The following is a 24,003-nucleotide window of genomic DNA, read 5'->3' as shown; positions in this document are numbered from 1 at the left end:
GTGACATGGCAGTGGCAGAGCAAGGCAGGCAGCCCTCCAGGCAGCTTTCTGGAAAGGATTTTCTCCTTTTTCTTTCCCAGATGACTATTGCTTTTCCTTCTTTGGGTTTTGATTCTCAGTGCAAAACTCCAAAACTAGTCCCTATAGAGTGTTCCCTACTGGAAAGAGAATGGGGCAGTAACTAGCCAGGTTGGAGGTGTGAGGACCAGCAGCACAACACATAAAATATCCACCCTCTAGGGATTAAATCAGGTTTCCACTGACTGGTGTTCCAAGCTGTGCCATAAACACAGCAGCCACAAACTTGACAGCAACAGCAGGAGGCAGTTCTTTATTAAGATGAGAGCACTAGTGAATAAATGAGGAAGGGCAAGTGTGTGTGTGTGGCAGAAGGCAAAGGGGAGTGGAAAAATTATTAAGAAGATGGATTTTTTTTCCATCTCCCTGAGCAGTGAACTTTTCCACTAATATAACAGAAAACTTCCAGAGAGCAACAGAGCCAGTAAAAACAGAGCAGATAACATCAGCTCTGTGTGTTGAGTGGATGGGCAGCTATATTTAGTGTCTGGCAATGTAAGGAAGAACAATCATTAATGTTGGGAATTGGCTTCATTAGGGCTTAGAGACAACTGAGTGTGATTCCTTAATGACTTCAGTTGCTAAATGAACTCTCCAGACTTCTGCTATCTCCTCAGCAGGACCATGCGGTGCGGAAACGGGGGCTGAGGAAGGGCTCTGCACCACCCTCATGCTTGAAGCCCTGGCTGGGACATCTGGAGTGGGTCAGGGCCAAGCAGGGGCTGTCCTGAAGCTGCAGCCAGCTTGAGGTCCCCAAGGGATCTTTCCCACAAGCAGGATCGTCTGCAGTACATCATACTGCTTCACTCCATTCCCAGGCAGGCAGAGATGCACAGGGAAGGGGCAAGGGCTGCAGGCTGGGCACGATGGCACGTGCTCCTCTCTGGCCAGACACACCCTTTGTACACTCAGCCTTCCACTGGGCAGTGTACAACCATCAGGAAGAAGCCTTCCTCCTGCTCTCTTGAGACTCAGGGGCTGTTGTCACCCCTGACACCTGACCCTCTCCCCATCCCAGCTCCCACCATGGGACCTGGTGCATATCAGTGGTGTGAGAGGCTGTTTGTTTGTAAATCTCTCACTGAAACAAGGTGCTATGTAAGCAGAGACTGTCACCAAGTGTAAACACAAGTGGCCTCTATACAGCAAGCAGCCCCTGGGGGTTCCCCTGGGGGTCAGCCCAGCACCTCCATGCTGTCAGGCACAGGAGAGGTGTTGCTGATCCATTGGGAATGGTGCTGGGTCACATTCGGGTCTGGGCTAGCTCAGCCAGCTGGATCTGTGCAGGGAGACAGTGGGGGTTATCAGTGACGCTCAAGGCAGCACTGAACATGCTCAGCCTCCCAGGGAGCTGGCAGCAGCCCCCGTGGGATGTCCCACACTGCCGCCCCCATGCAGCCAGGTGAAGGGCAACAGCTGCTGGGGGAGGCACAGGGATGTGCTGCTTTCATTCCCCAAACCAACATGGCCAGTGGAGTTAGGGAAGGAGGTCAGAGGGCTGCCTGCTCCCTACCTTTGCCATCCTCAGCATACAGCCCAGCCTGTATGCCCCTTCTGCAGGCACTGTTGGGGGGCAGGAGGGACAGGGCCACCCCCACTCCTGATGGTGAGGGGCAGCTGGGGTGAGACAGGTTGAGAGCAGCATATCTGCAGTTAGGCTTCTCCTGAGACATCCGAGTTCCTTGCCTACAATGACAAATATGTGGGTGGTTCCCAGCCTCTTGCTCTATAAAAGCAGGATTTGTCTTGCTTGTGTGTTTTTTTTTCTAGCTTTTGAGGTGGTTTTTTGGTTTTGTTGTTGTAGCTATTCATCTAGGTGCGCTGTTCATTCTTGGTTTTAGTCCCTGTGCCCAGTTTTTGAGGAATGGGGACAGGAGTAAAGCCTTGTGAGTGGCAGAGGAACCATCATTTTGCCTCATCTCCTGTGCCACTAGCTGCAAAGCTGTTGCCATCCCAAATTTCCAGCCAGTGACTCTGCTGTTAGGCAGTGTTTGTAGGGGAGGGCAGAGGCTGTGCTGCAAGATGCCCTTGCTGCTGGCAATGCTGAGTGCATCCTGCACTGTTTTGTGTTTTCCCCTTGGCGTCCTCCAAGCCTGCTCAGGAAACCAGGCTGGAGTTTGGTTAGCACAGAGCTCAACAATGTGCTGACACCAAACCCAGGAGCCCCCAAAGTTCTGCAGGCCAGCACCGAGTGAGGGGGCTGCCCCCCACTAGCCAGCCAGGGGCAGGAGCAGAGGGTGAGCACAGAAAGGGGGTCAGTGTCCAGCAGCAGAGCAAACCCTCCTGAGAATTTCCCTGGGGACTGCAGCCCCCTTGAAGCAACCAGTAAATAAACGAGGTGCAAAAAGACATCCCTCCCTAGTTATTTGCAGCTCTCCCCGGGAGTGCTGCCGGGGAGGTGGGAGCAGCGTGAGCAGGACCAGCAGCAGCGCGGAGCGGTTCTGCCGTGGGCGCTGCCGGTGCACGCAGGCTGTGTGGGCCCCCTGAGCCACAGATGTGTGCAGGATGTCCCCGAGTGACCCAGCCAGGGACAGCAGCCCGGCAGCCCTGCCCTGCAACACAGCACAGCTGCAAGAGCAGGAATGGCTGGCCACAGCTGGGCTGAGTGTGGGCACTGCCTGCCTGTGAGCTCGAGGGAGCCCGGTGCTTCTCCAGCCCTCCCGAGGTGTGGTGCTTTATCAGCATGAATCCATAGTCCTGGCTTGCTGAAGCTGCAGAGAGCATGAGTTTCTTGTCTGAATATTGGGTTGAATTTTGCAGCCCATGCCATTAATAATTATTACCATCCCTTCTTGCTTCAAGAAATAGTAAGGAAATCTGTGTAGGTCTGTGAATGGGGCACCTGGTGAGACTAGACCTGTGCGCAGAGCACTTTCAGACAGAGAATTTCTTCTCTGTGTTTTCTGTAAAAATGACAAATGCTTCTCCCTGTAATCTCTTTCCCAGTCTCCTGTGGTAACTTCCTCGACCATCTGAGATTATGCTTTACTTCCAATTACAAACATGATGTGTTTTGTCACTGCTTGACAACATCTGCCATGTGGAGACAAAACCAGGTGGCTGATCTGGAGATGGCCAAAATAAAGAAGGGAAAAAAACATTCATTGATGCCAAAAATAACAGTAATAATAGTGCATATGGAATTTGTATTGCGTTCCAGGCAGCCTGATTAATTAAAAGGGAAGGGAAAGGCCCGTGGAAATGTGGGTTCAGCAAATGCCAGGCTGTGCCCTCCCCTAGGAGCGCGCCCTGTATCTGGAGGCGGCTGTGGGACCTCGTGTTGCTCCGTGCTGTACTCTTGAAAGCATGTGTGTTTCTTTTTGTGCGTCTGCATGCCTCCCACCTAGCAACCCTGTTCTGTGTCTCCTCCCCAGGGGCAACCCTCCTGCCAGGGACCGAGCCCACAGTGGACACGGTGTCAGTGCAGCCCATCCCAGCCTACTGGTATTACGTTATTGCCGCCGGAGGTGCTGTTGTGGTGCTGGTCTCCGTCGCGCTGGCCCTTGTGCTCCACTACCACCGGTTCCGCTATGCGGCCAAGAAGAGTGATCACTCCATCACCTACAAAACCTCCCACTATGCCAACGGGGCCCCTGTGGCCGTGGAGCCCACCCTAACCATAAAACTAGAGCAAGACCCCAGCTCGCGCTGCTGAGAGCCGAACAGGAACGAGAAAGCAAACAAAACACAAAACAGACAGACAGACAGAAACTAAGACTTCAAATACGTTGCCTCAGTTTTGCACTTTTTTCCTTACCTAGCATACGTGTGAACTCTTAGATATCTCCATCCCTTCTCTGTCCCCCAGCCCTCCCCAAATCTTTTACAAACTCTAAACTAATGCTGCATCTTGGATCGCCAGAAGAGACACACCGCCCTTTCACTTCAAAAGTGAACGCTCCCTTTCTATTACTTTTCAAGGATACTTGGGGTGTCAGGTGGGGGTTTATTTTGTTTTGTTGTGTTTGTTTGGGGAGTTGGTTTTTTTTGTTGTTGTTGTTGGTCAGCTTCTTTGGGTTTTGGGGATTTTTTTCTCCTTCCAGTAGGCAACCTGCAAGGGAACCTGATGGTGAGCCTGGAAGCTTGTGTGTGAGGCTCGTGTGCATGTGCTAAACCTGCGTGTGTGAGTGTGCATGGGATTGTGTGTGTCTGACTGACTGAATGTATATTTAGAAACAGCCCCTTTTTAATTTGCTTGTTGTTGCTTCTACTTGCACAGGGAATGCTTTTATTTTTGTTTTTGTTGTTGTTAATTTTCCCTCCTTCCCACCTCCTCTCTGGAAGGTCTGGGGCGTGTTTATGGTGAATGCCCTGATTTGTTTACCTGGGGAAGAGAGCAATGCTTTTTTGTTGCCTTATCTAGCTTTGGCTGGGTTTCTTGTTTGATAGTGTCTTGGGTGCAAATTGAGAAAAGGCCAGGCTGGGCAGTAGGAATGTCCGCCTCAGGTGGCTAGAAGAATCCAGAGAGGTCTGTAGACATTCAAAAGGCAAGAGATCTCTCCATTTTATTCTTTCTGCAGCCAACATGAAAACACAGCCATTGTTTGGAAGAGGGAGGGGAAGCCCTCCTCTTCCCCCACCTGCAAGTGAATCTATTTAAAGTTGCCTTATATCAGAGAAGCTCATAATGAATGTTTTGTTTGTATCTGTTAAAGCCAGCCTTAGGGTAACACATAGACTTCAGCAGGTCTTAGTGAATGCTAAATACTGTAGTTTCTTGAGAATTGAAGGTTTATTTATTTAATAAGTATCCTCACTCTGGGTGCTGATGGTTTTGCTTTTACGCAGGGAAGGGGGAGAGGGCTCCTCCTTGTCTTTCTGCTAGAAATGTTCAAGGGAGAAGTATAGTTCCCCTTTCCGGGTTTGATTTTTTTCCTTCTGCCCAGTCCATAGCTGCTGAATCATAAAAATTGCCCATTGACTTTCTAGAATGTCAGTTTTGCGTTTGCTAATGTTCTGCTTCTTAGAGCACCAGTAACATCTAGCAAGCCAAGCCCAGCCAGTGCACCTGGGGGGCCCAGCTATTGCTGCTGCTTTAACTGGGGAGGCAAGGAGGAGCCTCCACATGCCTCTGACTGTTGAATGGCCCAGTGTATTGTAGTGGAAATGCCTTATATAAATTACTGAATGATGACATGCAAAAGTAGTTTGAATTTTTGACCCTAATCTGTTTGCAGGCAAAAAAAAGTACCTCCAGTGAGCAAGGTTCTCCATCTTGTTTGTGTCCATCTGTGATGACTGATCAGATTCCCTCCCCCCTTCTAAACTTGCTAGTGCCCATCCCTCTTTTGCCCATTAATATTGCATAAAATGAATCAAGATGAGCAGCTCTGTTAACTTCCCTGCAGTCTTGAGCTGCCTTTTGGTCTGGGAAAAAAAATAAAAATACAAACTGTGCTGAAGTGGTATTGGCCCCTGTTGCAGCATAGCCCTATCCCAAGGGATCTCTGTCAATGGGGATGTCACTCTATCCCCCTCCTTGCCTTAATTCGTGCAGCCAGTTTCAGTTCCCCGTGCTGGTTTCACAGCAGATTTCAGTGAGATCCTCTCAGGTGCAGCAGCAAGTGGCTGAAACAAGCAAGGAGTGCAGAAAAGCCCAGGGCGATGTGCCATGGAGAGCACATTAGGGTGGTGGGTGCTCATGGCACCTGGCCTGGCTCCCACAAGGTTTTGGAGAGCAGCAGGGACATGCCTGTCCCACAGGGCCAGAGCAGACCCAGGGAGCTCCTGCCACCTGGAAGGCAGTGCCATTGAAAGGTCTCTGGAGAGGGGCTTTCCAGGGCCAGGGTGCTTTCAGTGTGAGCCTCCTCATCACACAGCACTGGTGTTGCAGTGCATCTGGTTTGGGATGTGGATTCCTATCCCCCTCAGTCAGCTGCAAATTAAAACAGATGTGAAATACTGGCATGTGCTTACTTTCAGGTCAGCCCAAACCATGTCAGCAGATGATATTGTCCTGTTTCCAAAGTCAGCTCAGTCTCCCTAGTTCAGACGATTTCACTTTGACCAGGTTCACCCCCACAGACTTAGCAAGTGTGCATTGGTGTGTCAGAGAGGAGAATGTGGCACCCTGTCTTTTAAACCAAAATCACCAAAGACAAAACAGAAGGTCACTTCGAGATTTTTTACTCCTGGTTCTCCCCTGCTCCTTGAGCCCTGACATCCCCAGCATTGCCCAGTTGCCTGTGTGTGAAAAATATCTTGTGGAAATTTGAAATTCTTTGAAGATGTATTGTGTGGAATGTAATAAAATGATGATATTTTTATACAAATATCTGGGGTTTTTCTTTCTTCTTCTTTCTTTGCTAATGAGAATGCTGTTGGTTGAAGCAAAGCAGAGTTCCAAAACTCTTTGGAGCATCAGGGCTATTCCTTTTAGCCAAGTGAAGCTCCAGTTCCTGCTGCGTGCAGGCCCAGCTCCCAGCAACCCAGATGCTGTGGGCACCCTGCCTCGCTGCACTCAGGATCGGGTCATTAATAGCAGCTTTTAGATCCATTACATTTGTACCAGGCCTTGTGGGAGTTTTGGGAGGCTGGACTGACTCTTGGGATTGTTTGGGGATTTCACCAGCATTGCCTAAGTGCTAAATTGCTCAGTGTGATTACACAGAATTTCTCCAGCTGGGGCCCCTGGAGACAGGACATCCGACTTTCCAGGGCCCCTGGGGCTGGCCTGGCTGCCAGCTCAGCTGAGCCACATGCTCTCTCCCTGAGCTCAGCAAAAAATGGGTAAGCCATTAGCAAAATTAATAATGAAAGGAGCAATGCTTTCCTTTCCCCTTCTGTGCAGTCCCTGTTTCTGCGTGTCAGACTGTGCAGGGGACCTGTATGGAGTGTTTGGACAGGTGTAGGTCCCTGCTTTCCCTCCACCTGAGTCCTCCCAACTTGTTACAGGGACCTCTGCTGCAGCAGTTCTGCTTCCCATCTTCTCTATGTGCACGCTTCACCCCTTCAGCAGAGTCAGCAGCATCACATTTCATGTGAAATATATTTTGCTGCAAGTTTGAGAGGTTTTTCCTTCCCTCTTTATTTTCCTTCTCTCATATTCTTTACCCTGGCATAAAGCTCAGCTTTGCAATGAAACTTCCTGACTTTACCAGGAATTCAGGCCATCAACAAAAAAATAATTCAAATGTGATCCCTCACACTGGCTATTCAAACACAAGCAAAGCTGAGCACCCATGCTGCTTTTTTGGGAGAGGGCTTTTTTTCCCTGTAATTGTACAGCAAAGCAAATTACACTTGTAATTTGCATTTTGTACACTTCAGCGACTGTTCAAGCAAAATTCAAAACAAATATGCACATGTGAAAAACAGGGAGGGAGAGACTGACTGATGGCTTCCCAACAAGGAAGAAAAAAATTCTGTTAAGTAAACAGACGAAAAGGGAGAAATCGTTCAGGATTAATTATTCCGTACGTGCGCCACAGACAGATTGGCCGGAGAGTTGGGTGCTGCTCAGGCTGCAGCACATCCTAGGGAAGAAAGCAGCTAAAATTAGCATGCTTTGTTTAAGGAAATAAATACAGCTTAGTGTCATTTTGATGCAAACTCTTCTGCCAGTAGCTTCAGACATTTAAGCGTCCACTTTGAAAAAAAAAAGAGGAAAACTTTTTGGGGGAGCAGAGGGGGCTCTATTTTTCAGGGAACAGCATTGTGTCCTGTGTGTCACGGGAGGCTTTGGGCGTGGCTCCCTAGTGGTATGTGCTGCGATGGTGTCAATCTTTTAATCTTATCTCTGCAGTTGGTGTTGTGCTGTAGGAGCAGAAGGGCGTCCATGGGCACTCTCTGTAAGCACTGGGGCAGAGCCAGTGCCTCACAGGCATGTGAGAGAGGGAGCACTGACCTGGCAGAGCAAAGGGTGCCGTGGGAAAGGCGGTGCTGTGCCTTGGCAATATCAGCGTGCCTGAGACGGCTGATCGGGCAGGAACAGGCTGCAGAGCTTAGTCACCAACCACACAGTTGGGTCAGCCTCCTGCCAGGGCAGGCACCTGCAGGATGGCACTTGGCACATGGTCCCCAGGGCTTGTCCCCGGGCTGTGGGGGTGAGGTTGGCTTTGCCTGGCCTGGTGGAAACGCCTCTGCTGCCACGTGCAAGGGAGCAAGGTAGAAACCAGGCTGTGTGTGGGGCTGTGTTTGGATTTTTGTTCCTCTGGAAACCCTGTGAAAACCTGCTGACTTTACCAGGGCCAGCCCCCACTTAGCCCGTGTCAGGGGCAGAGTGAGGCGTGCAGACAGCAGGCGAGGCCCCGAGGCGAGCTTGGACAGCCGCTTGGCTTTCTGCCACAGCTCCTCCATCAGAGGCTTTGGCGGCTCTCAGCAGACACTGCAGGCGTGACTGCCAGTTTGAGGCATCGTGTGTTAGCCACTGCACTGTAAAAACAAACAGCAACAACGGGCAGGGTGATAAGCATACCAGGATGCCACAGGGCTGCCAGCTTCTCCCCCAGCTCCAAGCCCTCACGGGGCGGCAGCGGGGGCCAGTGCCACCCTTTGCTGAGGAGCCGCTCAGTTTGGGGTGGGTGAGCTCAGCACAGAGCACAGAACCTGCGTGGCAGCTCCTTACCTGGGCTCTCCAGAGCTGAGAGGGGGAGAGGGAGAGGATTACACAGCATAATGCCACAGTCACACCGTACACACACATGCCACCGCCACTGTTTCCTTGGCCTGGTGCTGCTGCTGAGGGAAGGTGCAAAAGCAGGGCTGGAGAAGGGGTCAGGCTGCAATGGGGCATGTGTCTGCTGCAGGGAGGGTTTGGCAGGGTACTCGTTTTGGGTGCATGCAGCAGGGCCAGGTGCCACATGTTGGAGGGGCACCAGGGCTGGAAGTAGCTGCCTGCTCATGGCCACCTCCACACCAAACGCCCAGCCTGGCTCCATGTCTCCAAGTGCTTTTGATGGGGGGTCTTTAGCTGCCCAGCCATACTTTCCCACCTTATCTTCATATGGGAAGCCCAAGGATTGCGAGATCATCCATGCCCCCTAGTTTGACAATGGATTTGTGATGATCTGAGGTGTGCACAGTTGGCCGCCACCAGGGCAGCCCCAAGGCAATCCGAGAATAAGGTCCAGCGGTTCCTGCACTGCAGAGGGAGGCCAGGCCAGGGAGTGGCAGCTTGTTTGTTTTCTTTAATGCTCAACTGTAGCCAAAGCACTGTTTTAATTTGAAATTTGGCAGGGATTTATCCCTTCTGTAAACTAAAGTAGTCCTGTGTTTCTGGAGGAGTGGGAAAGAGAGAAGTGAGGTGGATTTTCAGCTGGAAATGGAGCAATGGGGGATTCAGAGGGAGTGTTTCTGCTTGGAGCCCGTGCTGCTGCTGTGAGCAGTGCCTCTCCATTTGCCGAGGGTGGGAGGTGCCACCGCCAGCCCCGGGGCTCCCAGCCAGAGGAGCAGCGCTGCGCCGCGCCAAGCAGAGCGGTGTCAAGGCGAGGCCACGGCGGCTGCTCCGCCGTGTCAAAACAAAGTGATGTGTGTTGGAGTCACACTATTGCTGTGGAGAGAAAAGGACTGGGAATGAGCAAAGAGAGAAAAGCAAGGATGAGAGCAGAGCCGGGGCTCTGTCTCGTTATGCCAAGACTGGGAAATGTCAATTTCTGACCCCGTTTTCCTAGCTTTGGCTGTATTTAATGTTTCAGACCCTCACGGGCACCTGTTTGGCAGCAGAGCAGCGGAGTACCTCCTACGCTCCCTTCACTGGGCAGGATAGCACTGGCCAAGGGGGATGTTGTAGCAGCAGGAGAGAGGGGTGAGCGTGTAGCTGGCTGCCCTCGAGTCCTTTCCACAGTGGGGAAACAACCATGTGCTGCTTATTTCCCCAAAACCAGCAATTTGTTTTTCTTCCTCCTACACACTCTGCTTTTTTTGTCCCAGCAGGCACAGCCATAGATATTACTGGGAATGAAAGACTGTAAGGAGCAGAGCTCACAAAGCACCCATCACCGGGTGCATGGCTTTCAGCCCCAAAGCTTGTGGACCCCTGCAGAAAGTGGGGAGCAGGAGCACAGGGATGGTGGGAGTGCATCCCGGGTGCTCTTCAGGCCAGGCTATCCTGTGCCAGAGTGGCCCTAGGCAGGCAATAATAAGAGCTGGAAATTACTGCAAGTTTGATATATTGTTTGGGAAAGGCATCTCCTGCTGAGAGGCTCATTTTGTTCAGCCAGAAAGACTCCAAGAGACACCACAGATAATCTGCAAATGCCTGTGTGTAGAGAGAGATGCCAGGTGATAGAGCTCTGCTCCAGGGTGATTGAGCTTCCCTCAGCGACCTGGCAGGAGGCAGCACCTGGTGCCTGGACATAAACCAGACAAAGTCAGGCTGGAAAGAAACAGCAATGTTTTTCTTGACAGTTGTCATTTGCCTTGGAAGAACGTGTCCAGGTTCCAGCAGTCAGGGCTGGGTGTTCTCTCCAAAGCAATAGTTCTTGGCTTGGTGGGGAGGTCTGTGCCAGAGGTGGTGGTGCTGCTGGTAAGCCCGTGCAGGAGGGCTGGCATTGAGCACCTGTGGTGGTGGGAAGTACGTGCCAGACCATGAGACAGCTGAGCTCAGCTTTGGAGAGGTGAGCTGCCTTGGGCAGGTTTGGAGAGCTTTCCTGCAAGGGACATGTGTATGTCTGTGTGGGACACCAGACTGCTTGACACTTGTCTGCTCTCCTGCCCCTCTTGTCCACCCTGGCACAATCCCTCCCACCCCTGCTACTATTTTAAAACAGATGTACGCTAAAACTCTTTAATCTCTGGAAATACTAATTCTCTCCTGCTCTCCCTCCATGTGAGTTCATACAAACATGGTATTAAATCAGCCCGTGTCTGATTAGAATTTTATCTTTCTTTTTCCAGGTCCCGTAAATTAGCCTTTTAGCTGGCAGTGCTCTCAGATCCAAGAGATAACAGCCTTTCTTGGCATCTGGCTGTTTCCAAAATCACTGCTAATATCATCTTTTGGCCAGGACTGGCTAGGTGCTCACAGCTATCATTTGGCACACGGGCTTTATAAATGGCCTTTCACTCAGGGAAAATCATTCCTCATATTTAATTACAGTTTCCCCCTAACTTTCTTGACTACCTTTCTCCAGAATACTTTTTCCCTTTTAAAATGCAAGGCAAATTGTGCCTGAAATCTGACCTTTAAGGAAGCAGCTTTCCACAATACAGTGATGTATGTTTCTCCCATTCTGCCCACCAGCTTGCAGGGCTTTTCTGGGGACCACTTTCTAAGGGAGTTGCCTTCTGTGGCCTGCTCCACTTGTCACTGTATTGCTGGGACTTGTCCCAAAGGAGCCTAACTGATGACAAACAGCAGGCTAGATTCTGTGACAGGCTAGATTCTAAATCATCTCCACTAGGAACTGAACTGAGACCACCAGCTTCAATTCCCACAGACACCCACACAGCCTGAGCTGATTCAGTTAATGACTCGAGAAGCCCCACTATGGAAAAAGAAACGTCGAATTACATTTTTCTAAAGCTTTCCGGAGGGTGTAGAGCCCTGCATGATAACATACAATCAAATAGCAATGAAATGGCATGTGGGGAACAGAAAAATGAGGGCCTGAGGAGGAAGCAAAATAGGCAAGTAGGAAGATATCATTTAAGCAGGACTTAAGAGTTGTATTAGCGTGGGGAATTGAGCAAATCACTAGAAGAGTAAACAGATTCTAGGCTGGGCTTTTTGTATAAATGTTCTCTCTTTTCAAGTTTTCCCAGTGCTCCTTCCTTTCAGGCTGGAAGAACTGGTGTTCTTTTGAAAGTGTTGATTAACCAATACTTTTTTATTTCTGGCTTTTCCCTCAAGGCTACCCTGGGAAATTACAAAAGGATCAAATTGCTAGCTTGTTCTCACACAAAATTTAGAGCAGCTACAATATGGAATGTCAGATGACTTCCAAGAGCCTTTCTCCACACATGGATTCCTTGGGCAGACTGTCATCTAATTTTGACCTCTGCTCATACAGTTTTGAGCAACATACAGTTTCTGTAGGGTTGTGTGGGTGACACGGATGGCAAATCTCACTGCTTGTCTTCCAATGGGTGACTAGCAGCTCAGATGTCTCCACGTGTGAAATGCTTTGCAAGTTATTTTTCCACATGTTTGGATCTAAATGTTTGCAAGAGGCCCTCAGGCAGTTCTCCCAGCCCTAAGATGTTGCCATCTGGGCCTGTCAGTTCAAGAACTGTTGAGAAATCATGTGAACTCACCGCTAAAGTGAGGATTTACAGAAGGCAGCATGCACCTGTGTTTCTTCGACAAGGTACCAGCAGCCTTGAGTCAGCTTAACTGACTCACTCGATGCAGAACTCATCGGCAGGAGGGGCAGGTGTTGGGCTCTGAGCCTTCCTGTTGCCAGGTTCACTTGCAAATTCAAAGAAATCCCTTCATTCTTTGGGTGCAGATACAATTCTGCCTGAGGAATGAGAAGGTGTCATTAATTCCAGCAGAGGTCAAGTGGTGTTGGGGCAGTGTGGCTTTCAGCAGAGACCCACTCTGGAAGTGAACCTTGAAATGTCCCTGGCATGCGTTGCCTGACACAGTTGTCTGGGATAGCAAAAAAGTGTATTTGACAATTCAGGAGGCCTTTTCAAGTCCTAAATATCCATGCAAATATGCAGAAATGTTCTTTTGTAAGGTTTTGAATAAATTCTTTGCATGTGGCTTTTTAGGTACAAGTTACAAGCTTTAGTTTTGGTTGTTTGTAAGTAACCTCTTTAAAGTCTTCTTGCCATTTTGGCACAAGGCATAAAGTAATCTTGGTTCCAACCACAACTGCTTCCAAGGTGTGACTTCTATAGCTTTCTAGTCCCTGATTTTTTGCATTCCTGATCATTTCAAGACACCTTCTCAGTTGAGTACCCCAAGTTACAGTCAGCTTCGAAAACTCTTCACAGATTGAAATGAAAAGACATTTTCTTTTGGAAAAGTGGAAAAGAGCCATGGTAACTGTACGCAGAGAAAATGATAGGAAGACTGCACAGGAAAATAACTTCTGCTCAGATTATAATATGTGCATTTGGTTGCTAGTCCTTGGTCTGTGCTGAACAATAGAAAGAGATGTCACCACTAAAAGGAATTTGGATCAGGGAAATGTTAACATAAGGGCCTAGATATGGCCATTTGCCTCTCCCTCCATTTCAACAGCTTTTGTATTAAAACATATAATGAAGACACATAAATTCCTCAAATTACTGTGAATTTATCTGAAACCCAAAGAGGAACTGTGTCACTGAAGGTCTATATCCAGTCAGACATATGGGAAAATATGAAAAGCAGAGTGTGTGCTAAATGGATCCAGCATTAGTGGCAAGTAATGACAGGCACTAAGATCCTACTCAAAGGTGTAAGGGTAATACCCATGAGCATGTTAATAGTGAATTATGGCCATTATGGAGGCACCAATGACAATATTTTAGTGCTATTCAAGGTGTCTGATTTCTTTGCTTTTTGCTCACCCTCTTCTTAAAAGCTGGTGATCTGGTGGTTATGAAATGTGACATAGTGTGAAGATCCTCTTCTCTCAAGTGTGCAAGAGTCTTCATTGACTTTGGCCAAGGGAAGAAAATTAGTTCCTACTCCTTCCACAAGGAAGAGCCTTGTAGTATTTTAACAATTACTTTCTTCTGGCTGGTCTCACAGTCTAGTGACCAGTGACAATGATGCTGCCAGAAGGCCTCTTTTAACAAACAGTGCTTCCCATTTTGTTGTTCTAGTGAACTTCCCGAGAATGGAGGATGACTTCCCAAGCTCTGAGCAAGACTTTGAAGACAACGACGATCCAGGTTGGTATACAAATGGACATGGACATGGACGTTGTCCATATGCACGTGGACAATTCAGCTGTGACAGCTTGTGTTTCAGTAGCAGATGCTCAGATTACTCACAAATCTCAGCTTTAGTGGTGTTAGGAGCTGGAACACACTTGAGAACATACATTGAAGTGATGGCTTAGCATTCAAAGGCATTGGTTTTCTTTTCCTGTTTTCCAACAGCCAGCAACCTTGCAAAGTCAATGTATTGTATTTGTGTTAGGACAAGTGAAACTGATCTTTTAAGCATTAATTGCTGCTTGCATGGCATTTTGACTTGTAAATGAAGAAAATTAAGTCTGAGACCTGTGACATAATGATTCCGTAGTTTTGAACCTAGTGGCACTGGAAGGGCCAGAGTTTTGGTGGGTTAGAATGCTTGCACGCTACGTCAATAGTCTGATGTCTAAAAGTGAATCAGGGTGCCTAACTTTCTTAGTAGTTTGGTGCTTCACATGATTTCTAGACCTGGGTTAGTGAATCCTGCTGAGATAGTCCCCTTTATATACTTTACTTCTTGTAAAGCCATCACAACTCCAAGTAAGAAATGTAAAAAAGGTAAGGGGGGAATAAAAAGTGATCCCTGGATAATAAGTGCCCGTTCCACTGCAGATTACTTTGGATCGGATAGGAACGACACACTGTTCTCTACTAACTCTCCAGGAACCCCGAAGCTGGACAAAGAGAAAAGCTGGCTATACACCCTGGATCCCATCCTGGTGACCATCATAGCAATGAGCTCCCTGGGTGTCCTCCTTGGGGCCATCTGCGCGGGTCTGCTCCTCTACTGCACGTGCTCGTACGCCGGGCTGTCCTCGCGGAGCTCCACCACGCTGGAGAACTACAACTTCGAACTGTACGACGGCATCAAGCACAAGGTGAAGATGAACCACCAGAAGTGCTGCTCGGAGGCCTGATGTGTGCCTGGGGATCACCCATGGCATTGTGCCCGGTGAGGTGGGCTGGCAGGGGGGTACTTTTTTGCTGTTTTCTATGGGAACTGAATGCCATAACAGGGAATGAGGGGAGCAGGAGTGAGGAGAGGCACTGCTCCTGCCACCAGGTCTTGCTGCCGGGTCACACTCCACCAGGACCGAGTGGCTTTCCTGCAAACCAGACTGTGCTGGGCGAGGGGGGACTGAGCCCCTTGTTTGTTGGTTCATCTTCATTTTCTGCTGATGTGAGTGGCTGGGATGTGGTAAGGGAGCCTGGTTTACCTTTTGGATGTGAGAAACTAAATGTTGATTGTTATTTCCCACCTCCTTTCTCTGTAAGTTGCTGAGAAGGCTGAGGGATTTCTTTAGAAATAACACACATACACATGGAGACCCTGTCCATTTTAGACTCCGTCCAGATATCATTGTAGGAATTTGTGCACTTCACACTAAGAACAGGAAGCTGCAGTTTGCAGTCCTGAAAATGGAAGCATGTTTTTACCTTCAACTTTCTTTCTCCTGGTAGCAGGGGAAAGGTGGGATACTGGCTTTACTGTCAACAGTAACACCAGTGCTTTCTGAAATCATTAAGAAAGAAAATAGAAGGGAAACCCTATGTGTAGAAGCACCTCTTTGAGAAAAGCTGAAGAGCCTTAAAGTGATTTGTGAATAAGAGCCATTTATTAAATCCATATCTTTGATTGCAACAGCAGAGGCCTTCATCAGGAAGGCCTTTATTTGAATCTCCCACCCCTCTTGAGCCTGCCATTTTTCTTTTTGCTATAATGAGAAAATTGCAGCAAATGAAAGATAGAGACTGTCGGGTTGGTGGCGCTTAGGCAATGGCTTTGGGAAGGGGGCTTCACTTGGGGTTTGACTTGAGGTACAGTGCTGAGGCCTCTGCAAAGTGCCAGGAAGGGCAAATGAACAAGGAAGGAGGCTGGAGCCATGCCCACAGCCCTGGGGAGCCTGGCCATGGTGCCCACTGGCACCCCCTCACCTTCCTGATGCTCCCCTTGTCCCTGGAGCTGGGGGTGTGAGCTGGTGCCATCAGCACTGCTGGACCAAACAGCTGCCACCACATCCCCTTTGGAGCAAAGCTGTGCTGCTCTTGATCAGTAGCAAAACCCCCAAGTTCTATCTGTGAGCTGTTTGTTTTGTTTTTTTACTTTGAACAAGTGCCTTAGAAGTATTTTTCCTCCAGCTGATGATCAGTGCTGTAGCAAATAGCAAGTGAGGCCTTCATCCTTCCCCACAAAACGCTCTTCTTCACCACTCTCTGCTGGTTAGAGCCCAGCAGAATTCTGGTCCTTCTACTTTCAAGTGGTCTGGCTACATTGTGTGGCAGCTGGTACCTTTCCACTTACTACTGTGCTGTGGGACAGGAGTGTTATGAACATAACTGAATGGAGAAAAAAAGAGTTGAAATGCTGAACCCTAAAGCAATGCCCTCATTTCCAGTTCAGTACAGGTGGATCACCTCTATCAGCTTGCACATACATAAATAAGAAACCTTTCTGTCACACTGGGTTTGCTTTTCCAGGGGCTCTTTGGTAATACCTGATTGGCATGTCCTGATTTTTACATTTTACCTGGCAAGTAGTTTGGGGTGGGGATGGCATCATTTTCCTCACCAACTGCTATTGACAAAGACATGATGTGTTGTGAAGCTCGGTTTGCCAGTCCCACAAACACATCGTGCAGGAGTCCAGGTGTTTGGGGACACAACATCTGGAGAGGAGATGAGCATGGACACATGACCAGTGCCACAGCTGCTCCTTGGTACTGTGGGAATAGGAACATTTGACTACTGTTTCATGAAGAGCTCCCTCAGACAATAAGATTTTAGGGAAAAAAACCCTTCTCTGCTGTGAGAAAGGTGCACATGTGCTGGGGGAGCAGACAGAGCAGCTGCGTCATCAGCACCTCCGCGGTCGGTGTACACACGCAGAGATGCACACACAAAGCCTCCATTTCTCTAATTCACACTGTGCACCCGACAAAAACAGCAGTAAATGTGTCTCTGATTCTCCTTTCGAATCACCTTATTTCCTTTGGCGTTTTTCACAGACAAATTCCACAGGGGTGTTATTTTACTGTACAAAAGAAACAGAGGCAGTGAGAGGAAATGTACCAGACCATTTCAAAGCTGGATTGCTGCTGCTCAATGATTTCATTCCCTTCAAATCACCAGAGAGGGGAAGGATGAATGGAAAAGGACCATACAGTAGAAAAGCCAACTTAGGCAAACAATAGGTGAAAATATATAATTTAAAAGGTGATGTTATGGTGTCTAGTAGGCGTACAGAGAGAAGAGTTCATATATAGATATATTCAGAAATAGTGTGTTTGCACACGCACGTGAATTCTCTGTATGTATCGTGTATGTGACTTATTCCGTGGGACTGACTCGTGTTAATGTATCTCTTGATCTGGGGCAGGGGAGTACTGCTGACCTTGGTGCTAAGGTGGCACGGGCCCAGCCCATGTGTCCTGCTGGCCCCTGGCAGCTGGGGCAGGGCCCGCGTGTGAGCTCGCCAGGCGAGAGAAGGCCGATCATGCTGCACAGCCAATACCTCACTTACCTCTGCCGGGTGCTTTACTGTTCTATGGAAAACTGTGTTTGATTGTAACTTCAGCAGGGAGGGGAGGAAAGGTCATCGGTGCATTCAATTCATTGCATCCTCCTCTGCAAATAGATTAGGTTTGCTGATTGCAATTCCCTCTGTGAAATTCAGAAAAGAAAAAGAAAATTGGCATTAATGCCTTTGCTTAAATGGGCTGTTGCCTCCACAGGCTTCCCATGGCAGGACATGTTGCTAATGGACGGGCTGTAGTTCTGGGTGACTTCATTTTGTGGGAAGGTACCGGAGGTGAGCATGGGAATTAAACCATTAAGAAATTATATGCAGAAATGGAAATTCTCCAAGGTTTGCAGTTCGAAGTATTTGACCATTTACTGGCTGAGCCAGGACTTACGGACTTAAAGAGCTTTTACTGTGATTCTTCGGTGTAACAAACAAACAAAACAAAACAAAAAATAAAACTGTGTTTATATGATTTGTATAAAAACCTTTTAAAATTACTATTTAATAAACATTATGGTAGAGATTATGTTTCAGTGGCTTTTTTATTCATGAAAGAGCAGCAACAAGGAAACCAAACTGAAGAGGGCTGTGGGTAGCAGAAGCCCCAGCAAAATGAGGTGCAACTTGAGGCACGCAGGGCCATGCCCACTGCTCTCCTTTGCTGTGCACTGACTGTCCCTTTGGATTACTCCAGGCTGCGTGGCACACCAAGGTGACATGGGGTTTTAACACAGATCCAGTGCACACACACAGCGTCTCCTATCAGAGCTGGGGATGGCTGGAAGCTGCTTTGGCCCAAAAGCAGCATCTGAGAGCAAACCCCAAAGTGGATGCAGGTCCTTCGTGTCACCCTGTGCCATGGCCTCATGCTGCCAGTGATCCCAGAGAAGATCACTCTCACCAGTGCAGTTTTAGGCTAAAAGTCATTTAGAAAAATGATTTAGAACTAAAGTGCACTGGTGGGGGCCAGCCTGTCACAGTTTGTCTACCTCAGGGTACAGGTGCTGGTACCCAGCGTGTCCCTATCCTATGAACCTGCCAAAGTGGGCAGTGACTGGGATGGGGTGGTGTTCTGCAGTTCAGCTTCAGCCCTGTTCATCACAAAGACAGTGGGGACTCCTGGCAAATCCAAATGCCAAACCTGGCTCCACATACTTGTCTTCTCCACCCTCCCTCTGCTCTGTCACACTGCCCTGGTGGCAGCCCAGCCCAGGGGAACCTCGTGTCTCACAGGGGTCCTGGTACCCTGTAGCAGGCAGCCAGGAGCCACTGCAGGGCTGCAGAAAAGAGAAGCTGTGGGGCTGAACCTACAGCTTGGAAACTCTTGTTTATTTATGGACACCCTGACAAATGAGAGCCAATCCATCAAGCTCTGAGCACCTTGAGAGCAAATGAAATTTTGCTGCCATCTCCAACACGGTGACCCCCTCCCAAAGCGTTTGTGTTAAAGAGGGTCTTTAAGCGATGAAGGGTGGCTGGCAGCTTAGATGAAGATGACAGTGTAGCTGCAACCTTGACAGCTCTCCTCTCACCTAGGAATAAAGAACTGATGTGCAGATTGATACCTGGGGGAGAGGCTGTCAGGGAGCAGGACGGAGACGGCAGATAAGCGACTCAATCAGTGTCAGAGCTGTCCTGCCGTAACACCGCCTGTAAATCACTGCAGTGAGAGGGAGCTAACGTGGGCAGCAGAGAGCAGGTAATAGAAACACGGCCCGCAGAGCAGATGTGTGCTCTGGCTGAGGTTAGAAGCCTGTGAGCTGGGCTGAAGCTGCTGCCTGGGCACCAAGGGGAGGCAGGTACCCACTTCGGGAAATTTAAATCTTCAGGTGTTTTTTTTCGCACAAGCTGGGATTGCACGTGGATGGGGCTGCTGCGGAGTCAGCAGGATGGGGTGGGACCCGGAGTGCCCTGGTGCATTTGCCATGAACACAAAGGTACCCACTGCAAGCAGAGGCCAGACTGTGGGGAGCCATGGGGGTTGTTTCACATGGCACAAGAGTAATCAGGGGCTGAGCAGGCTAATGAAATCGATTTCATCATTCTCAGGCTGCTCCAAGATGGGGATCTAGCCACTCCTGCACATCCTCCAGAGCTGATTGCAATCGTGTGTGCACCCTTGCTGTTTCTCTTGCCCCTTCTTCTTTCAAATATTCCTTTTCTTTTGGATTTAATGGGAAATAATTTCAAATAATGACTTGCTCTCTGGACAGCTGGGGGCTTGGCACTAAGGGGAGCCATGGGGCTGAGCTAATGAGTGGATTCGTAATTAATTAATTGCAGGCAGGTGCAAGTAGAGCCTCCCGTTGCCTCACTCTCTCCTGCGTCTCTCTGAAGAACGCCTCTGTCTCCTGGAGCCTGGCACTATCACCAGCCATCCAACAGGACTGAGCAAAGCCTGGTGCCAGCTTTGCTGTGGACAATGACTTTGACAGGCTGACTCAGGGGGGCTGGTGCTCCACCTCATCCCTGAAGGGACCACAGGGAGCCTGTCCATTGCCTCCATAACTACCAGGCCCCCTGAATCCTGATGACAAACACCCATAAAGGTACATTCTCTCCATTGGGAAGCTTCCAATGGCCCCTTCCCATGAAAGTTAGATGGCTCAATTCAATAGCTGCACTGAAATAGTTCACATCTTCCCCCTTTACACCCTAAATGGACAAACTCACCTGGCCATGAGAGGCATTGGTCAACCCCCAGGTGCTGACTCCTGGTGAGCTGAGCACTGGGAACCTGACTGCAGCCTGTGCCACCACTGCTGTGTCCCTGCTGTGTCCTTTCAGCCTTACTGTGGCTGCTCAGCCCTGCAGTGTAAATGCAGAGAGTGACACTGAGTTTTGGTCTGTATACATCTGTAGCAAAATTTGCATTGAATTCAATAGGTCCATGTTGTCACTCCCACTGATCAGGTAGGACTAGGCTTTCCTATCAACTCCTGTTACATGCAGTGACCCATTTGAGGCAACAAACTCACCGTGTCTAAAGCAGTTTAATGGGAAAATAACTAATCCTGAATGTGTTGAGAGGGAATGACTCCTCTCTCAGCTCCTGTGTCATAACTCAGCTGCACTACTAATATCTGAAATGGAAAGCACTGCATTAAACACTCAGCAGCTCTACCCCCGCCTCGGCCCGGGTGCCAAAAATCAAGGGAAGAAATACAGCTCTCCTTCCCTGTGCTGCAGCAGTGGCTGGAGGGCTGCAGGGTGAGCCAGCCCATGCTGGTGGCTCAGGACTGTTTGCTGAAATAGATTTTGCTAACATTTCCTTGGTTAAATGTTTACAAACCTAGAGGAAATAGCTGTCCCAGATGTTGCTGATAATTTCCTATCAGGTCCCTCCTGGTGCAGTGCAGGGCTGCTTTGTCACCCTTTGGATCAGCTGCCAATCTCATGCTTAATAACAGACTTGATTTCTCTACAAAAACTGTCCAGATTTCTAGCGGGGGTTTTGCCCTCCTGGTCCCTGGGGTTTATACAGAGTAGCTCTGCCCTGGCTCCCAGCCCAGCTCTCTGTGCAGCCCTGCAAGCAGAGTGCCTTCAGCAGAGGCACAGGACACCTCGGTGATGGGCTGTGTTGAGCAACACAGCCGTTGCCAAATGCATTTCAACCTCATATTTTAAGAAGACGTTCAATGTGCTTACCAAGGCTGGGGAGCCTTTTACACCACAGCAATAATCCAGCACTCGGCCATGAAATCCTCAGCACAGTGTCACATCCATCCCTTTCAGCAGAGAAGTTTTATTAACTTAGGGTGTGAAAAGTTTTGGAGAGCAAAAGTCTCTCTTCCCTCTGAGAGAAATAAGGATGATTTAAGCAGTCTGGGTGCATTTGAGATGGAGAGTGAGTCCCCCAGCTGACACATCAGAGGGAAAAACTGTAAGCCGAGGCTGCATTTATTAAAGAAGGAAGCTGAGGCTGTGCAAAGCCAACCTTTCTAAGCACTCCACGAGAGCATTTTAATAAAAAGCACAACAAGCCCACAACAAATCATGTCTTGAAAGAAAAAAAAAAAAAGTCAATTCCTGTCAAGGTTTGAAGAATCGTTTGAGCTTAAGGAAAAGCGAATTCCTGCTCCGCTCCCCTCCCCTGCCCTCCTCTCCCGTGCGCGGAGCAAAGCCCTGGCAAACGCCGCCTGTGACACGCCGCAAATCACGGCCAGAGCGGGGGGGCGCCCCGAACCTCCGCGGGAAGGCCCGCAGAAGGATTGAAGCTTAGAAAAAAATGGAATTTATAGTCAAAGCATTAAAATATTAAAGGGCCTTAAAGAACAGCCATGAATCTGATTTCGGAGGGGGGTGGGACACAAGTCTGCCACCAGGCAGAGACAAACGGCTGCGGGACTTGACAACTCACATAAATCTGGTGGAGGAGAAGAAATAAAGCCCAATCAGAACCACCCCCCCCAAAAAAAAAAAAAAGGTGATGAAAAGATTTTAGGGCATGAAGTGTGAAAAGGAGAGGGAAAGCTAAAGAAGATAAGGAGTTGAAAGCAGAAGAGTGATTATAAAACTAGCAGCAGAAGTATTGATGGAGGTAGAGAAGAGAAATTATTTAAAATGGCCAGAAGTGCCCTGGTGGCATAGGTATTTTTGACAATCTTGCCCAATACTGCATGATTTTCTTGCACAGCAAGAATTTCTTGGGATGGCTTCAACAGCTCGGGTCTGCACAGACAGGAGGAGGAGGAGGAGCAGCCCCCACCACGCAGAACAGCAGCTCTGAGCCCCCCAGCAAAGAGAGGTGGGCACAGGCAGCCCCATATGGCCCCAGTGTCTCCAGGAGTGAAACCCCTCCATTTCCAGAGGCAGAGCAGCACTTACCACGCCAATCCCCACATCCTGCTCCCCACAAGCAGCAAACCCCATTCCTGAACTGGAGATTTTCTCCCCTGGGATGTGTCTCCAGCCATGACCATTGCAGGGGGCCAGGCTATGGATGGCCTATTGCACAAGAAGTCAGCGAGATGAGCCTGCCCAGCCCCACACCCTTCACACACCTCACTGGGGACCCCTCCAGGGGGGTCTCCCCCCGAGGCAGCCGTGCCCCACTGAGAGTGGGAGAGCTGGGAATCAGCCCCTCAGTGCCTCAGGGCTGCTGCCACACTGTGTGAGGAGAGACCGCAAATCCAGCCAGGAGCCACAGCCAGGACCCGCTGTAAGTTGGGAAACAGTGTGCAGCGAGGACTGGATTTATGAAATGCTGTCTGTAAGCCAGCCCTCCCTCAGAAACACTAAACAAAAACCAACATTCAGATACATTTCGGAGGAAAACACAAAGCATCTGGTTCCCTTCGCTGGTGTACATAGCAAGAGAAAAGTTGGCAGTACATTTGCTTACCATAAAAGAGAGAGCTATGCAAAAAAAAAGCCACATTAGAGTAGCGTTGCCCAAAACAGAGTTAAATGTCTGCCTTGTTTTGAACGTGCTCATGGTGGAAATGTGAGCAAAGGTCAGTCCAAATTAATGAGAACTGAAAATGAATTGGCTGCGCTGGGACTGGCACCCTGCCACCACATCTCGCCCGGCAATTCTTATTTATCCATTTATTTATTTTGTTGGATGAGGAGACATTCTGCAAACACATAGAAAAGCAGGCCTGGCACTCCCTATGGGTGACACACACAGTTTCAGCCAAGAAGATGTGGTACCCACATCTGTGCACCCCACATCCCTCCCCACACCCACACAGGGGGTGATGGGAGCCTGGCCTGGAGCCTTCTGGGGGTGCTTTCCCAGGTGGTGCTGACCCTGCCTAAACACCCTGTGCCAAAAGCACATCTGAGGCCTCGCAGCCTGGGCAGGGATGAGGATGGGGATAGCAGGAGCTGTGTGCCTTGGGGATCCAGGGAAGGGGGTGGTGCAAAGCACATTAGCCCACTTCTCTGGGATGAGGAGCCCCACCCTTGTCCCCACCAGCTCTGTGCAGGCCCGGTATAGACATGGGTATCAGCAAGGAGCATCCTAATCTGGGCCTGGTAGCATTATGGAGTGAGTCACAGAGTCCCACTTGGAATTGTTTTTCAAAAATAGTCTTTTCTTTTTCTTTTTTTCCAAAGGAAGAAGTTAGACTCTGACCTTAGAAACAATGTTGGCCTTAATTAAAGAGGAAGAGATGGGTAAGAGGCCCCTTTAAGGCAGTTTCACATCTCAGCCACAGCCCATCCATGCGGCTGGCATTGCCCCAGCCAGGGCTACAGGCAGGCACGGGGCTCTGGGCACACACTGGATTAATTATCCCCAGTGGCCATCATCAAACAGCCAGGGCTCTGCTGACAGTGCCATGTCCAAAGCTCATTAAAACAGAGCAGTGCCACGCCTGGGAACAAGCAGTGTGCTGCTCTGGGATAAAACCATTCCAAGAGTGATCTGCAGTCCCTGCCATGCAACCATGCCAGACCTCAGCACACGAGCAGGGGGCTGTAATGGGACCTGCAGCTGAGCAGCTCTAAATCAGGATCTATTTCAAGGGCTGAGGAGGACAGTGAAGCTGGCTGGAATGGTGGAAGGTTTGGTGGGTGATTTGGGAGGATGGGAAGGGCTGCTGTATCTTGTCTTTCTGGATATCCAGTGTCACAAACAGGACATTGCTCAATGACTT

At 49.3% G+C, this 24,003-nt stretch overlaps 1 protein-coding gene across 4 annotated transcripts in view; it reads left to right on the top strand.

Moving 5' to 3' along the window:
• The window catches only part of NRP2 (neuropilin 2), an 89,140-nt gene extending 71,219 nt beyond the window's left edge, over nucleotides 1-17,921 (top strand). For 2 of the 4 annotated variants that reach the window (XM_030951808.1, XM_030951806.1), the window contains exon 16: nucleotides 3,453-6,350. In XM_030951808.1, the coding sequence (XP_030807668.1) occupies nucleotides 3,453-3,733 (281 nt within the window). In that variant the 3' untranslated portion in view covers nucleotides 3,734-6,350. Of the gene's footprint in view, nucleotides 1-3,452; nucleotides 6,351-13,779; nucleotides 13,849-14,487 lie in introns of those variants that run through there. The other 2 variants (XM_030951805.1, XM_030951804.1) reach the window with 2 other exon arrangements.
• The last annotated feature ends 6,082 nt before the right edge of the window (nucleotides 17,922-24,003 follow it).

Source organism: Camarhynchus parvulus, chromosome 7 (assembly GCF_901933205.1).
Source record: "Camarhynchus parvulus chromosome 7, STF_HiC, whole genome shotgun sequence".
Classification (NCBI taxonomy): domain Eukaryota; kingdom Metazoa; phylum Chordata; class Aves; order Passeriformes; family Thraupidae; genus Camarhynchus; species Camarhynchus parvulus.
This window is presented reverse-complemented; position numbering and strand designations above follow the sequence as displayed.